Genomic DNA, 17,695 nt, shown 5'->3' with positions numbered 1-17,695 from the left:
ATATCATAGTTTTCATCAGTCATTCTCGCTTCAAGCTCACCCACTTTACCAATCAGACTTCTTGCATTCGTGGTCATACAATTTATATCTTTTTTTTTGTTTTTTAAATTTGTTTTGTTTTTATTCGTACTTATGTTTGATCTAAAAATTCTAACTGTACTAACCCCACCCCCTGCTCGACCCCCATTCCCTTTGCTTGGACCCGAATCTATAGTTACACTGGCTACCCCACTATTTCTCATTTTACCCTCCCCCCCAGTCCCTAGTTTAAACACTCCTCCAGCCTTCTAGCCATCTTATCCCCCAGCACAGCTGCACCCTCCCCATTAAGATGCAGCCCGTCCCTACGGTAGAGCCTGTAGCCGACAGCAAAGTCAGCCCAGTTCTCTAGGAACCGAAATCCCTCCTTCTTACACCAACTCCGGAGCCACTTGTTTACCTCCCTAAGATCCTTCTGCCTTTCTAGTGTGGCTTTAGGTACAGGTAGTATTTCTGAGAAAACTACCCTGGAGGTCCGCGCCCTGAGCTTGGACCCTAGGTCCCTGAAATCATTTTTGCGGGCCCTCCATTGACCTCTAACTTGTTCATTGGTGCCAACGTGCACCATGACTGCTGGATCCTCACCAGCCCCTCCCAGTAATCTGTCAATCCGATCCGCGATGTGTCGAACTCGAGCGCCAGGAAGATAACACACCGTTCGACGATCCCGGTCTTTATGGCAGATTGCCCTCTCTGTCCCCCTAATGATTGAGTCCCCCACCACTAGAACCTGTCTAGCCTGCCCTGCTCTCCCCGTCCCCGTCTCACTGGAGCAGTCATCCCCCTGGCGTTCAGAGGGCATGTCGTGCTGCAGCGGTGCTGGCTCTGTAACGGCATTGCCCTCATCTGCCAACGTTGCAGACATGTTGGGTTGTGCCAGTTCAGGACCAGCCTCCCTGGATCTATTCCCTCTACGCCTCCTTCTATCTGACACCCAGCTGACTGCCTGCTCCCCCTGCTCTTCCGTAATACCATCCGCCCCCGCCTCTACCCCAGCGAGTGCCTGCTCGGTGAGCAGCAAACTCTTTTCCATGTTGTCAATGGCTCTCAGTGTTGCCAGTTGCTCATTTAGATCCAGAATTTGGGCTTCTAAATGTGCGACGTGCACGCATCTTGCGCAACAGTATGCACCCTCGATCGGCTGATCAAGGACCGCATACATTGCACAAGTAGCACACTGGATGGCATTGCCAGACATGGAGCTCATCCTAATGGGGATCTACAATTTACTTGTGAAAGTAGTGAAGATAGACTTGTTCACACTCCGCTCACGCGCTGCTGCAACCGCTCAACCGCTGACCCTCTGCTGCAACCGCTCACACTCCGCTGCAACCGCTCACACTCCGCTGCAACCGCTCACACTCCGCTGCAACCGCTCACACTCCGCTCACACCCTACTGCAACCGCTGACCCGCTGCTGCAACCGCTGACCCGCTGCTGCGACCCCTCACCCGCTGCTGCGACCCCTCACTCGCTGCTGCGACCCCTCACCCGCTGCTGCGACCCCTCACCCGCTGCTGCGACCCCTCACCCGCTGCTGCGACCCCTCACCCGCTGCTGCCTCTGTGCAACCACTCACACGCTGCCGCTCTCGCGCAAGCAGCATGTGTACCCTCAGCAGTGGGCCAAGCTCTCTCTTCCCCCTCCTCCTCCTCCTCAACGCGCTGAGATATAGACATGAGGGTGCTCTGACTATCCAGCGACATACTGTCTTCCCACGCCTCCGTTTCCGAGTGCAAAGCGTCTGCCTTTATGCTTTGCAGGGAACTTCTCAAGAGGCATAGCAGAGGAATGGTGACGCTAATGATTGCAGCATTCCCGCTCACCATCTGGGTAGACTCCTCAAAGTTTCCAAGGACCTGGCAGATGTCTGCCAACCAGGCCCACTCTTCTGTAAAGAATTGAGGAGGCTGACTCCCACTACGCCGCCCATGTTGGAGTTGGTATTCCACAATAGCTCTACGCTGCTCATAGAGCCTGGCCAACATGTGGAGCGTAGAGTTCCACCGTGTGGGCACGTCGCACAGCAATCGGTGCACTGGCAGATTAAACCGATGTTGCAGGGCCCGCAGGGTGGCAGCGTCCGTCTTGGAGTTGCGGAAATGTGCGCAGAGCCGGCGCACCTTTCCGAGCAGGTATGACAAGTGTGGGTAGCTTTTCAGAAACCGCTGAACCACCAAATTAAAGACATGGGCCAGGCATGGCACGTGCGTTAGGCTGCCGAGCTGCAGAGCCTCCACCAGGTTACGGCCGTTGTCACACACGACCATGCCCGGTTGGAGGCTCAGCGGCGCAAGCCAGCGGTCGGTCTGCTCTGTCAGACCCTGCAGCAGTTCGTGGGCCGTGTGCCTCTTCTCTCCTATGCTGAGTAGTTTCAGCACGGCCTGCTGACGCTTGCCCACCGCTGTGCTGCCGTGCCCCGCGACACCGACTGCTGGTGACGTGCTGCTGCTGACACATCTTGATTGCGAGACAGAGGTTGTGTAGGAGGAGGAGGAGGGTGCTTTAGTGGAGGAAGCATACACCTCCGCAGATACCACCACCGAGCTGGGGCCCACAATTCTGGGGGTGGGTAGGACGTGAGCAGTCCCAGGCTCTGACTCTGTCCCAGCCTCCACTAAATTCACCCAATGTGCCGTCAGGGAGATATAGTGGCCCTGCCCGCCTGTGCTTGTCCACGTGTCTGTTGTTAAGTGGACCTTGGCAGTAACCGCTTTGGTGAGGACGCGTACAATGTTGCGGGAGACGTGGTCGTGCAGGGCTGGGACGGCACATCGGGAAAAGTAGTGGCAACTGGGAACCGAGTAGCGCGGGGCCGCCGCCGCCATCATGCTTTTGAAAGCCTCCGTTTCCACAAGCCTATACTGCAGCATCTCCAGGCTGATCAATTTGGCAATGTGCACGTTTAACGCTTGAGCGTGCGGGTGCGTGGCAGCGTACTTGCGCTTGCGCTCCAACAGTAGCGCTAGCAAGGTCTGGACGCTGCGCTGAGAGACATTGCTGGATGGGGCCGAGGACAGCGGAGGTGAGGGTGTGGGTGCAGGCCAGGAGACGGTAGTGCCTGTGTCCTCAGAAGGGGGTTGGATCTCAGTGGCAGGTTGGGGCACAGGGGGAGAGGCAGTGGTGCAAACCGGAGGTGGTGAACGGCCTTCGTCCCACCTTGTGGGGTGCTTGGCCATCAATACCTGCGCATGCTGGTGGTGGTGGCTCCCCAGCTGATCTTGGCGCGACAAAGGTTGCACTCCACTGTTCGTCGGTCGTCAGGCGTCTCTGTGAAAAACTGCCACACCGTAGAGCACCTTGACCTCTGCAGGGTGGCATGGCGCAAGGGGGCACTTTGGGAAACAGTTGGTGGATTATTCGGTCTGGCCCTGCCTCTACCCCTGGCCACCGCACTGGCTCGGCCTGTGCCCACACCCTGACTTGGGCCTCCGCGTCCTCGCCCGCGTCCACGTCCTCTAGGCCTACCCCTACCCCTCAGCATGGTGTATTAGCAGTAGTGCAGAAACAGAACGCTGTAATTAAATGTGCCGCTTATTGGCCTGTGGTTGGAGGCTGACTTCGCTTACGGAACGCCAGGAAATAATTTTGCGCAAGCCTGCTGTAACACTTAGCTGGCTGCGTATGAATTAGGAGGACAACTACACCCAGCACAGACCCAGAACACTGAGGACAGTCACAGGCAGCCCAAATAGATTTTTTTCCCCAAATGTTTTTGCAAAGGCCCACTGCCTATATTCAATAAATATGTCCCTGCCTCACAATATATGTCTTCTGTCCCTGCCTCACCACCAGTACTGGCCCTGGAGTATGTATAATTACTGCAGGGCGCAATGCTCTGCACGGCCGATATACAAAAAAAAAAAAAAGTGCAACACTGCAAAAAGCAGCCTCCATACTACTGCACACGGTTAGATGTGGCCCTAAGAAGGACCGTTGGGGTTCTTGAAGCTTAAAATACTCCTAACACTCTCCCTATAGCAGCTCCGGCACCAACAGCACTTTCCCTCCTCTATGTCAGAACAAATCTGTGGCGAGCCGCGGGAGGGGCCGATTTTTATACTCGGGTGACACCTGATTTCGCCAGCCACTCACTGCAGGGGGGTGGTATAGGGCTTGAACGTCGCAGGGGGAAGTTGTAATGCCTTCCCTGTCTTTCTATTGGCCAGAAAAGCGCGCTAATGTCTCAGAGATGAAAGTGAAAGTAACTCGAACATCGCGTGGTACTCGTCACGAGTAACGAGCATCTCGAGCACGCTAATACTCGAACGAGTATCAAGCTCGGACGAGTACGTTCGCTCATATCTAATGATTACTAAAATACCCTCTATCAAAAGGGTTTTTTGGGAGTCCCGGTGTTGCGTTCCCTTTAAAGTGGGTTTCTTGGAGGAAAGCAATGGAGGTTTTCAGCTTCTTCAGAAGCCACATCACCCTACCCCTCTTTTGTGGGGAGTTCAAACCTTTGGTATTCAAGGATGTAAGAACTAGTTTGTTTGTCATTATATCATGTTATCAATTATGTTAAGGTGTGTAGTGAGAATAAGCGGTTGAATGTGTCAGTGAAAGTCGCCGAAAAGAGTGCCCCTTCTGGTAAGGTTCGGAATAGAATTGGGGGTTAAACTGGGGTTACGGGGTAAACACGCCAAGCACTTATGAAGGGTGTTAAGTCTTGGCCAAACTTTAAAGTTTTCAAGAAAAATTAAACAAAATAAAAATTAGTTTGCCAGATAGCTGGAACTAAGTTTTATTCAACATAGTGTGCACCTACTTAGTGCAGTATGTGACTGTTGTGTCAAAGAAAGGGTAAAGAGATATCAATCATAATATCTTTTGTTGTTAATGATGTTGTAGCAATCCTCCTGTCCGTTAAGTTGTTAGTCTGATAGGCTAGTAAAAGTAACAGGAGGCATGTGTGATGGGGAGTGTGGAAGTCTTCCCACCACAGGAGCAGACTCCATGAAGCAGCGGGCAGGGAGTGTAGGGGGAGGAGGCAAAGGCCCAACTCCCCCCGCATCCCAACCCACCAGCCCAGGGACCCACTCGGTCTGAGGGTCATGTAACAATGTACCCCACATAAAGTTCTCCAAAACAAAACTGCGCCTGGGTTGATTACAACCCATACAACATGTAAAACTGATTTAACATAGCCTCATACTGAGGCATTTTTCGTGTAGGAACCTCACTGTACCCCCCGCACCACCCCACCCACAGCACGGCAGATACCGTCAGGATGACCAACGGGGCTCAAAAGAGCCCCAAGGACCGGCCCAAGCGACCCCGGAACCGGGGCCGGGGGGAGGAAGGGGGCAGGCAAGTCAGGCAAGCTACCACTCAACTGCTGGCGAGATCAAATATCATCAGAATTACATCCCTATACTTATGCATGCAAAAACTTAGCAAAGCATGGTAAATAACATTAAGCAAGCAGTTATGTGACTCATAGCATAGGATACTCGGCGAGTCCATTAATGAGATCATGTGAGATCTCAAAAACAGTCCTACATTCATTCTGTCTCGAATTCCAACAGCTGCAGAGAGAGTGAAAGAAGAACAAAAACAGGCAGAAGATGTCACAACAAAACAGGGCAGAGAAGAAAAGCACAAGTCTCTTCTGCAATATAGCGATGGAAGTTCTTTTAAGGTACAGTTCAGCCAGGTACCGTGGTCAGCATGACAAGCATCCCAGAATAAGGAATGAGTGGAAACCCATCAGTTATCAATCAACGAGGTTGGCAAAGCAGGGTCCCGCTGAGGATAATCAAGCATGGTTCGGAACCCTCTATTCTTTGGAGATTTGGAGCGAGGCATCTCTTTCCAGGTTGTCTGTGGATTCGCCCTTGGAGGTGCACCCACCTCTCTCAGTGGCATCCAGGAAGGAATTTGGATTGGCGTTAGACCCAAGATGGGCCATGCCCCTTCCAAGTCAGACGGGGTATGTATGATGATAGGTTTGCCCTCCTTATGGATCATCAACCCGAAGGGAAACATCCAGGAATATTGCACATTTTTATTCCTCAGAGCTTCCAGAAGGGGTCTCATTTGCCTTATTTTGGCTAGTGTGGATGGAGTTGAGTCCTGGTATACTTTGATAGGTGAGCCTTGATAGCTTAATTTGTTGTCCTCTCTAGCAGCAAGTAGTATTGCTTGTGTGTCATTAAAAGAGAGAAGGCCAGAGATTGTATCTCGTGGTGGATCACCTGTTTTGGGTTTGGGGCGTACAGCCCTTAGAATTCTTTCAACAACAACTGAATTAGCCCTTTCTTCGCCCAAGAGATCTGAAAATTCTGTTAACGCCATATTTCTATGATCGTCAGATGTGTGAGATTCAGGGAGTCCCTTAATTCTAATATTGCGCCTACGACTTCTATTTTCTTGATCTTCTATTATTACCAGTGCTCTGTCTATATGGTCTGTTTGCGACGCCATGTGGTCAGAAAGATTGTTGGTATGCGTGACAAGGTTCGAGTATGTATTCTCTAATTCCTCTACTCTGTTGCCGATATGGTGAATTTCTGTTTTTATATCTTTCAATTCAGAGAGGACGGGCTGGATTGCTTATGTCAATGCCTTTTTAAGGAATTCTTTAGATATATTTGATCTTTGAGGACTACTTTGCTCCATTTCGTTTTCGCTTTCCATCTCTGAGTCCACAGGGGTTTCTCCAGCATTCGTGTGTAATAAATTTGTTTTAGAGGCAGGGGATTAGAAACTTCTTTTTTTTAAATAACGCTGTAAGTCAGCTTGGCTTTTAGAAGTGTAAAACGTGTAAAACGTTGCAGGTTTTCCTTTGATGGAGGAATAAAGAGTTTGAAGCTATCTTGAAAAATTCATCTGATGCTGCCTGGTCTTTGTTTTACACTTCTACTGGCTATCGGGTCGTGATCCAGACCAAGCTGGGCTGCTGCATCTATCTGCTCCTCACTGCATTTGCAGTAGAACGACTGAGATCAGTCTGGTGAGAATCCATGTGAGTGCTGCTGTTGGCTTTATTATTAGCTTGGTTTTTAGAAGCTGTTTGTTGTCCCGGGGTCTGATTGACCCTTTCTTTTGACATCTGGACCATTATGTTGCTTGAGTTATATAGTTGCCCCTGCGTAGGGCACAAAGGTGAGGTATGGTTCAACGCATTATACCCTGCAACCTTGGTTGCTTTTATTTATGAATTGGTGTATCCAATATAGCAAGCTTAGGTCTATATGCAGATGTATTTCTACAGTCCTTTACGTATGTTCTTAAATTAAGAATTGTTTAGCTTAGTCTGTAGATAAATATGTGCGTGTAGGGGTGAAGCCAAATTGGCTTGTGGTCAGCCACCTTCTAGGGAATGAGTGTCTGATACAAGCAGCGAGTCTGCCTCTTAGTAGAGCAGAGAGTTCTATTTTGTTCTGGCAGAGCTTTGTTAGTTGTTTAAATAGAATGTTTCTACAGTAGCTCAGAGAGCCAGTACTCGCTGTTAACAGAGCCCCTTCGGCCCTAGGATAAGTCACAGCCTCTGATGTTGAGAGGATATCAGACCCTGAATGCAGCCCAGCTTCTCAGCTCTTCACAGCTTCTGCTCCTTCAGAGCTTTCACACAGCTCACTGCACTGCTCCTCCTCGGCTGCCACGGTAACTGTGTTTGTTCTCCTCTCCTGCCGGGGATTGCTCGTATCTGGCTTTCAGCAGTAGCTGGAGGGATTGTGACAGTGTTCTTCCCTCTTTCTCCTCGCTGCGGCTGCTTCCTGTATTGCCGCGGTCAGTCGCTGGTACCAAGAAATTTAGCCCCTGGCTTCGGACCCAGCTAGGCCTCAATCTGCAGCGTCTCTTCCTTGCACTCAGGTCGGCGCAGCACGGCTCTCCTGCGACTTCTCACCTGCTGCAGCAGCGCCCAAGGGTCTGCAGAGCTCAATTAGATTGCAGGACTGTGAAAAAAGCTGAGGTTTGTGCAATTCACAGCAGAGCTCCTTCTCTGTGCGACTTCCCGCTATTGGGGTTAATGGCATCAATTAAAATGACCATATAATGTAATACAAAAGTACTGCAGTATATGGCATAAGCGATCAAGTGGTTGCAAGTTTACATCTCATAGTGGGACTAAGAATTTTTTTTTTTAAGTTTAATAAGATTTAAAATACTAAAATATGTATATTAAAAGTTCTGTAAAAAATCTAAACAATAACAAAAAATAATCATTAGTAATGCTGCTTCTGTAAAATTCAGAACTATTAAAATATTGCAATATTTATTTAACACGGTGAATGATTTAAGGAAATAAAAACACGGTGTGAGAATTGCGTTTTTCATGCACCCTGTTTTCTACAAAAATAATTGAATAAAAAGATTAAAAGTCAAAAAGTTGTATGTACCCCATATTGGTACCAATTAGAACTATAGCTTGACCCGTAGCTAATAGCCCTCACACAGCACAATCAACAGAAAAAAACAAAGGAGTACATGCGGACAGACAGCAATTATTTAAAATAAAGTTCTAATTTTTTTTTTTAAGTTTCATAAGGTTTGCCTGGACATGGCAGATGGGCCCACATGTTTTGATCAAAATATCCACTTAAAACTTTGCATTTTTATGCAGTTAGTATAAACAACAGTTTTCCATTTTTTCATATATTAAATGTGTATAAGTGTTGTTGCCAAGTGCTTTTGCTTGTACTGTATTTTTACCAGACTGTGAATGCCATAAAAATGAAACCCTCAAAGAAAAAAACAATTGTGTTTTGGTATTTCACCAACCTTGAATTTAGTTTTTAAGGTTTTAGTATGTTAAATTATACAAATAAGTAAATACAACTTGTCTCACAAAAAAATAAAAAGGACTTATTCACCCGGCCGCATGCGTAAAAAGCTGCATATATTATGCAGCGTTTTACCCCTATGTGAGACGGTGGTGAACCAGCTATTGCTCCATAGGGCAGTGATTGGACTCAAACGGGCATTTTTTGCTGTGCATGTTTTTTGTGTTTCGCATCTATTAGAACCAATGGTTTTCAATGGCAGCGGTCACATGTTCAATTTTACCTGCACAAAAAGTTTGCACCGGTAAAAAATAGGATAGCGAATTGCAAAACGCAACTAACAGCGACATCAGGATCACATCCAGGGGTTTCACCTTGTGGGCAACGGGACCGGCGGCAGCAGCGCCGACCCCATTGACAACATATAGAGAAGATCGCAATCCTCTGCCACAGCTGTGGCAGAGGATTTCTTCATCTGCACGGGATGTCCCCTTATCATTGTACACTGTAACAGCATTGTCACAGTGTTCAGTGACAAGGAAACTCCTAGCAGGGATGAAGAATTCCCCTGTTACAGCAGTGGCAGAGGATCACAATGCTATTCCATTAAATTCAATGGAGCCAGCACTACAGGCAGCTCTGTTGAAAGCAGTTAGATTCTGGCAACTGCCGCAGTTATTTTCCGTAAGGGCTTGAAATACAAGCCCTTCCCTGAAAATAAGCCCAAGGTGAAAAAGAAAAAAAAAACATCACCTAGTGGCGCTCTCCAGGTTCGGGCACGACTTCTTTCTGTGAAGCCGGCACTGTACTAAAACATTTTTGTCTGGCAGGAGATTTAAAAATGTACTGTTAGTTATTTTTAGCTGAGTGAGTAACCTGTATATTAAGAATAATGGACTTATTCTGGCTGCAGTAGAGATAAGGGTTAATGGCTCTCCCCCAAAGAAACGGGGTCTAATAAAGCTTGTTTTAATGATGGAACACACGTTGCGTTCCACACCACCGGTCATGTGGCTCATTGATGTATAGGAGAGGGGTGGTTCCTCCCAGAGATTGACGTCACAGAGTCCCGGGCGGTATGAGAGACGGATGCCTCATTTGTAAGTGATCTACAGATTGTATGTAAGTCTGTGCATGTATTTATTATGTATTGCTTAAGAAAGGCATGCTTATGCTGAAACGCGTTGCAATAAAAACTTTAAACTCTATCCGGAGTAGTCCACGCTGAGCGCGGGTAGCGTTTTTATTTCTACTGACACTTTGCTTTGAGCTCCTGGTCATCCAGGTAGCCGATCTGCTACCTTAGACGTCTCTCCAGATTCCACTGGATTGTGGACTAATGACTATCGACACGCAAACTTGGACAATGGGTGCCGTTGGGATCCATTACACCAGGGTTATCCCACCTTGCGCCTGGTGAGTTACTATTCACTTTTCACACTATTAAGAGTTTTTTTGGCAGCACAAGGCACATTTCTGATTGGTTTATCTATATCTCCTCTTAGAGTTGGTAGCAGAATTCCAGGATCTGCAAGCTCATCCTAACTAGCATTGGCATGTCCACCCCTTTTACAAAAACCCCTCAGGTGCCTCTTATTTAAGATGCACAGGCACCTTTTCTCTGCAGGACCAACTGTCACACAGCCCTCTAGTGGCCAGCTCCAGTACTGTACTACCATAAAATCTATAGGGCTAAATCACACGGCTGTACTTTTTTACAGCCATTTTTAAAAAATGCAGCATGACCTATTTTTTTTGCAAATTTGCCTCCATATTCAGATCAGTATTTGCCCAATCAAAAGAAATAAAACTATGGAGGCAAATATGGATGAAAAATTGAAGACATATGGATGTAATTTCTTTTGAAACACGTCCGTAATGCAGACCCTTATTATGGAAATTTGTTTTCATAAACTCGTCTGAAACCGGACAAAAGGAAATACCGATAGTTCGCTCTTTGCCATCCACACCTGTTTATGGCTCAAAAAACATGTAAGCCAGCCACAGTAACTGCACGTGGGATTACTCAGGCGATGTTCACCTGGTGTGGATGTTCACCTGGCGTTCAGCGCGCATGCGCCATGCAGATTCTTTTCTTTAACCCTTGCTTTTTTGCAGTCGCGCGGCACAGCTGCGGGTGTGCCGCACGACCAAACGGCTTCCATAGGCTTCAAAGGAAGCCGCGGGAACGTCCGCGCAGCAGACCCGCACAAAATGTAGCATGCTGCAGGTGGTTTCCCACGCATGCGATCCGCGTGCCTGGGAAAAATTACATCCACGGGTATTTCATTACCTGCAACTGTTTAATGATTCAATATGGGTGCGGATCACATGTGTGGCACACCCGTGTGGATTTCTAAATTTCATTTTGCCCATTGACATTGGGCCTTAATGTCCAGACGAAAACAAATAGCTGGACTAAGCAAACCCTTTTATTAGCTTTACATATAAGAACAGTATCAGACAAGCATATAGAGATATGTCTGTTCTATGGATCCGTAATCAGACATGTTCCAGATGGCATCACTACCGGGTGTCATCAGTAATATGTCTCTGTATATTTTCAGGATTTATCATTCGGTTCCACAAAATCCAGCAAGAACATGAATAAATCGTCCGTGTAAAAGGGCCCGAACCCAAGCAACTGATTATCTTGGGTGCAGCCGCTCTGACTCCAATCTCAGCAGTAAACAGGAAAGGGTTTACAGTTGAGAGGAAATATTATAATTTACGATTCCCCAGCGCAATCTATATACTGGGTCGCGCCAGCTATATGGTTGTGCTCAGAGAAACCAGTCGCTTCTTACCGTCCACACGGCGGGGTCACAGGACAAAACAAACCCCTAAAACCCTCCCTAAGGGCTTCCTATGGGAAATATCACCAAAATATGCATTTTGGTTAAAAATTGTGTGATTGTGTGATCCTGCAATTAGTGAGCTCGCCCCGGTCACATGGGCAGGAGGAGGATCATGGGGGTGCTGCTGGGACATGTAAAACCTGCAGTAACAACCAAAGATCATGTCAGATTCCAGGAGGCTGCATCTACTATACAGGACTGCCCAAGATATTTCTGTCTCCTCAGCCAGATCAAACCGAGCTAATCAGTGAGACCTAATCTCTTATTTGTGTCCCTCTTATTTTTCATAGCTGTCTTGTATATACTGTGTGCTCCTTTTCTTTAGTATAACATATATGTTTATATACTTTTTATGAGCACTGCTATTTATATGCAATAAAGTTTTAACCTTTATTAAGTCAGTCATGTCGCTCTATAAAGAACCCATGGACCCTGATAAGTGCAGTAACTCTGCCGGCTGGTGAGCCAGGAGGGTCTGTAGCCAGTAGCAGACTAGAAGGTAGGTGGCAGACCTTCCTTGCAGGAAAAACAGTCAGTGATGGCAGTGAGTATTTTTGGGGTGCGACTTATGCTCCATCTTCCAAGAAGTGCAGAATCAGGGGAGTTGGAAATAAGTCATCCCTGTGGTTAGGCCCTGTGTCATGTGTGATGAGCTCAGTATATGTAACATAATGTACACTTACCTTTTAGTTCTGGGGTAAGTTGATGCCCGTATTTATCTAGTACAATTTGCTCCACCAGAGTGTTACCTATAAGAAATGACAGATATGAAGGACTCTCTACTGAACAGACATCACAGCGCTGGATGTGCAGTTGTAAATATTAATATAATGCACAGATGATGTACGTACAATAACGGGTTCACATACATTAAATATATATAACACCACAGGAACGATAAACATCTACTAAATGACTAGCAGATTTACACTGAAGGAGAGGACCTTGCCTGCAAGAACTTAAAGTCTACATGGGAGGGGGAAGGAGACAGTAGATGAGGTTAGAAGGGGCTGCTTTTTGGTGGCAGTGCAGTTACTGTAGATTGTAGGCTTTTCTGAAGAGGAAGATTTTAAGGAGGGCCTTTGGATGCAGGAAAACAGACTGTATATCCCTGATCCTGTTCGACTAGAAGTTCTTATACTTGTCCATGATTCAAAACTTGCAGGCCATCTTGGAGTCGCGAAAACTCTTCAACTATTGCTTCATTCATTTTGGTGGCCTAATTGTAAGAACGATTTGAAAAAAATATGTTGTCTCTTGTGTAGCGTGTGCATGAAACTGTAGCGGCTTACCGGCACTGGGTATGAGCTGCAGGTGTAGTAGCCGTGTGGGACCGAAGAACAGTCAGGAGGAAGCTGGAGGTCGGCAGCAGGTAGTCACGTTTGTGGTACAAATGGATGAGGCAGAAAGTGTAGTCATATGGAAAGCCAGGAGTCATTATTCAGAAGCCTTAGTTGCAGTACAAATGGATGAGGCAGGAAGCGTAGTCTGCAGGAGAGCCAGGAGTCGACAGCAGGTAGTCACAGTTTACAGGAGAGAAGCAGGTTAGGAGGTGCTGCTTGATAAAAGCAATGAAGCACAATAATCACGTGCTGGTGCAGTGGCAGGGTTAGGCTTTTATAATGAGTTTAATCAGAATACAGGCTGGGTCTGGAACAGGAGGCAGAGAATAGATGACTGGGATCAGGGAACAAGACTGAGAATCATGCAACGGAACTGTCCATTGGGCTGTTGACTCAATAAGAAGGGCTACTGCATTGAGTACAGGAGGTTCCCGGCTCAAGTCTTGGCAGAAGCAAGGCACCACAATCTCCTCTTTCAACCACTTTAAGTTCCATCCAGGCCTGGAGGATCAATATCAATGAATTTTATTGTCGATCTCCCCACTTCTAAAGACTGTCTACTTTATTGTGGTGGACCGACTCACAAAAATGGCTTATTCCAATTCCCACAACTGAATAAACTGATAAATTAATGATCAAGGAGATATTTAGGCTCCATGGTTTCCTTATAATGTTGTTTCTGATAGAGGTGTTCAGTTAACATCAAGATTTTAGAAAAGCTTCAGTTCAGCCTTAGGCCCTTTTTCATATGGGCAATACATTTTTATGCTGGCTGCTTTGTGTTCGAAAAATGAATAAACAACAAGAAGCCACAGTCAAAATTTGCATTTGCTTGCCCATTCACAAGGACATCTGCGGCGTTTATAAGTAGCAGCCTGGAATTCCCTCAGTCGGCATAAATCCTCGTAGTTGTTTCTAATAGTTAACTAGAACCAGCTGTCATGTTTTTGCAGCATTGGATGCTGGTAAGCCCTTAGTGACCAAGCCTGTTTGTGCCTTAATGACCAGGCCAAATTTTGGAAATCTGACATGCGTTACTTTAACTTAGAATAATCCCAATAGAATTTGTGTATATTTAGAAAAAAGTAGTCACCATGACAAAAAAATTCCCTATTAAATTCTAAACTAATATCTCACCGAGGGAACCACTAATGATTAAAATATAACCTTTATTCAAATGAAAGATAAAAAATGTAGCGTGATACCTTTTATTGTTTAATGCCTATAGATACAGTTCACAACATCTAAAATACTGGTTTCTTAGCAAGATTGTTTATAGGTTATGCTGCTGTCTATAACCCCTAAGGGACGATAAATATACTTGGTGTCCGTTCTTCTTGGGACCAGCGCAAACGTGAAAAATACATAAAGCATGTTGTATTGCTTGCAGAGATGTTGTCTTATATGAATATTGTGGATCATTTAGATTAATCAGTAAAAAGTTACATTATATATTAAAGGGGTTGTCCCGCGGCAGCAAGTGGGTCTATACACTTCTGTATGGCCATATTAATGCACTTTGTAATGTACATTGTGCATTAATTATGAGCCATACAGAAGTTATAAAAAGTTTGCTGGCGTCCTCGTCTCCATGGTGCCGACTAATTTTCGGCCTCCGATGGCCAAATTAGCCGTGCTTGCGCAGTCCGGGTCTTCTGCGGTCTTCAATGGGGCCGCTCGTGCAGAATGCCGGCTCCGTGTAGCTCCGCCCCGTCACGTGCCGATTTCAGCCAATCAGGAGGCTGGAATCGGCAATGGACCGCACAGAAGAGCTGCGGTCCACGGAGGGAGCAGACCCCGGCGGCCATCTTCAGCAGGTGAGTATGAAGACGCCGGACCGCCGGGATTCAGGTAAGCACTCTCCGGTTTGTTTTTTTAACCCCTGCATCGGGGTTGTCTCGCGCCGAACGGGGGGGGGGGGGGGGGGTGTTAAAAAAAAAACAAAAAACGTTTCGGCGCGGGACAACCCCTTTAAGATGTTAGTGAGTAAAATGCAACCACTTAACAAGTGACACATATGGTTGAAATGGTACATATTGCCCTATTGGAGGATGTAGATGAACAATACGCTATAGAGAATAATGCCCACACTTTACGCCAACTAATGCAACTGATGGTTATATAGTACTAGGAACTGTATACGAGGGTGCATTGTAGTGGAAAATATGCATATTGCCATGATAGGGTATATAAGTCACCATTAGATGTATACTATATATCCACATGTATAGGTCCACAATTATATACACTCAGATACATACTTGATGGCAACCCTAGAGTAACAAACAGAAACAACAGAGAACTAGCTGTACAATTCTACCAAAGCCTTACACTACTATATTAGTGAGGGTGCAATACTGCTACAACAGGTTATAGTGTTGCAGTATAGTGATTAAATTATAGACAGCAACATAACCTATAAACAGTCTTTCTAAGAAACCAGTATTTTAGATGTTGCGAACTGTATCTATAGGCATTAAACAAAAGGTATCACGCTACATTTTTTAAATCTTTTATTTGAATAAAGGTTACATTTTAATCATTAGTGGTTCCCTCGGTGAGATATTTATTTATAAAAAAGCACCCAAATTTGGTTTTTTTAAATTGTAATTTTTTCACATTTTCAATTGCAATATCTGAAATATGTACAAACATACTGTACAAATTTTTGATTATATATATTTCTATCTATTTACTTTTTTCTGGAGGCACATTGGAAAAACCATTTGGAAGATGTACACATTTAACATTGATTATTAACATTTTGAGGAACATTTTGTTTTCCTGCACCGAGCTAAGATTGCAAAGGCTCAGAAATGACAGAATGATAGATACTCCCACAAATAACCCCATTTAAAAAACTACACCCCTTAATGTATTCACTGAGGGGGTCATGTGACCCCACAGTTTCTTTTGAGGAATTAATGCAATTCAGAGGAGAAAAAAATAAAATTTCATATTTTTGCAAATATGTCATTTAAAAGACAGGATTTTTTGCTATAGGGCACATGAAAATGAGGATTTGCACCCAAAATGGATCCCCCTGTTTGTCTTGTGTTCAGAAACACTCATTGTGGCCCTAATCTTATGTTTGTATGCACAACGGGGCCCAAACCGAAAGGAGCAACCGTTGGTATTCAGAGCAAACTTTCTCCACAACAAACAAGGCTCCTAACCTTACACCCACCCCCTTCCTTCTACCCTCCCTTTCCTCTCCCCACCCCTCCACTGCACATACTGGGGCAGAAACCCAAAGGAAAGTAATTTTAAAAGCCATAATGGACCTAATGATGGAAGTGATTGTTACTGCAAACCCTGTATGTGAATGGAGATCCTGTTTAATTGGAAAAATGTTTAATAAAAACATATTAAATACATTTTTTTTGTACAGCACACATATGAATGAAGACTTTCACCCCCAAATGGATACCCCCAGTTGTCCCGTGTCCAGAAAGAAACCCATTGTGCCCCCAATCTTATGTCTGTATGGACAACTGGGCTCAAACTAAAAAGAGCATTAAACTTCAACTGTGTTTTTAACTTTTTAATGTAATCGCCGTTATCCATTGGATAACGGCTATCACGTAACTGAGGACCACTCACTGCAGCCCTCAGTCACTGCTCCAGGCTCTCAGCTACCTTTAGTAGCCAAGAGCAAGGAAATTGTAAATTTCCTGGGCCCTCCCCAGCGTCTGCGCTGGTGAATGCCACTTTGTCAATGAGCGCATGTGCCGAAGTTGGGGAAAGGTCAGTGAATAAAGATCCCATTGGGGGACAGACAGAGGCGTTAAGTAAGTAATTTCACCTCCCCTCATGGATCAAATCCGTGACAGGAGGTGAAACTTAAACTTTTTTTAACTTTTACGTGATTGCTATTTTGTATTAGAAAACTGCGATCACGTGACCAGGAACCATGTACTGCGGCCCCCTGTGTAATCTACAGGCTCTTGACTACGTTTTATAGCTAGGAGCAGTTTAAAATGGGTACGTGTCTGTATTGTATCTGAATGAGTTCCTACTTAAGATTAATGACAATAAATTTAATTTAAAATTTGAAAGTAATATCAGCAGAACTGAAGTAGTGTTTTTAGATTTGGTTTTAACAGCCAAAGAAGGTGCAATACAGACATGTACCCATTTTAAACCCACAGATTGTAACAGTTTTTAAAATTTTTATAGCTGTCATAAAAAAGAGTGGAAAACTAACATTCCCTTCGGTCAGTTCAGGAGGATACGCAGGAACTGTTCCTCTACAAGTATGTATTCATCCCAAGCTTGTATTTTAAAGGAGCGATTCAAAAATAAAGGGTACCCTCCTGAGCTGATCGAAGCTGCTTACAATAAAGCCAGTACAGACTCAAATCATATAGAAAAAACCCAGAAGAAAAAGGATAAATTTGATACTCAAAAGAACATTTTATTTGTTACAAAATATAACACACAGCATAATCTCATTGAAAAAATTATCAAAAAAAATTGGGAAATTTTAATGAGAGACCCAATACTTTATAGAGAAATTCAAAATAAACCGAAAATTGTCTATCGGAGGAATAAAACTTTACAAAATGCATTAGCCCCCTCAAACCGGGTGAAAAAATTCCAGAATGAAAGACATAACACACCCACAATGGTTGGAGTGTATAAATGCGGAAGAAAGCGCTGCAAGTGTTGCGACAGTATTGGACAAGGAAGGAAAGAGGTTTATTGCAAGAGACAAAAGAAAAAT

General features: G+C 45.3%; 2 protein-coding genes across 2 annotated transcripts in view; both read right to left on the bottom strand.

Annotated features, from left to right (window-relative positions):
* The window catches only part of LOC136632018 (NACHT, LRR and PYD domains-containing protein 3-like), a 1,080,175-nt gene that overhangs the window by 970,663 nt on the left and 91,817 nt on the right, over positions 1 to 17,695 (bottom strand). The gene's annotated exons all lie outside the window — the stretch shown is intronic.
* LOC136632017 (NACHT, LRR and PYD domains-containing protein 12-like) overlaps positions 1 to 17,695 on the bottom strand; it is a 242,528-nt gene that overhangs the window by 188,921 nt on the left and 35,912 nt on the right. Inside the window, exon 4 of the mRNA XM_066606553.1 lies at positions 12,310 to 12,375. Within this exon, the coding sequence (XP_066462650.1) occupies positions 12,310 to 12,375 (66 nt within the window). The remainder of the gene's footprint in view (positions 1 to 12,309; positions 12,376 to 17,695) is intronic.

Source organism: Eleutherodactylus coqui, chromosome 6, assembly GCF_035609145.1.
Source record: "Eleutherodactylus coqui strain aEleCoq1 chromosome 6, aEleCoq1.hap1, whole genome shotgun sequence".
Classification (NCBI taxonomy): domain Eukaryota; kingdom Metazoa; phylum Chordata; class Amphibia; order Anura; family Eleutherodactylidae; genus Eleutherodactylus; species Eleutherodactylus coqui.
The sequence above is the reverse complement of the archived record's forward strand: the minus strand, read 5'-3'. Positions and strand labels throughout refer to the sequence as shown.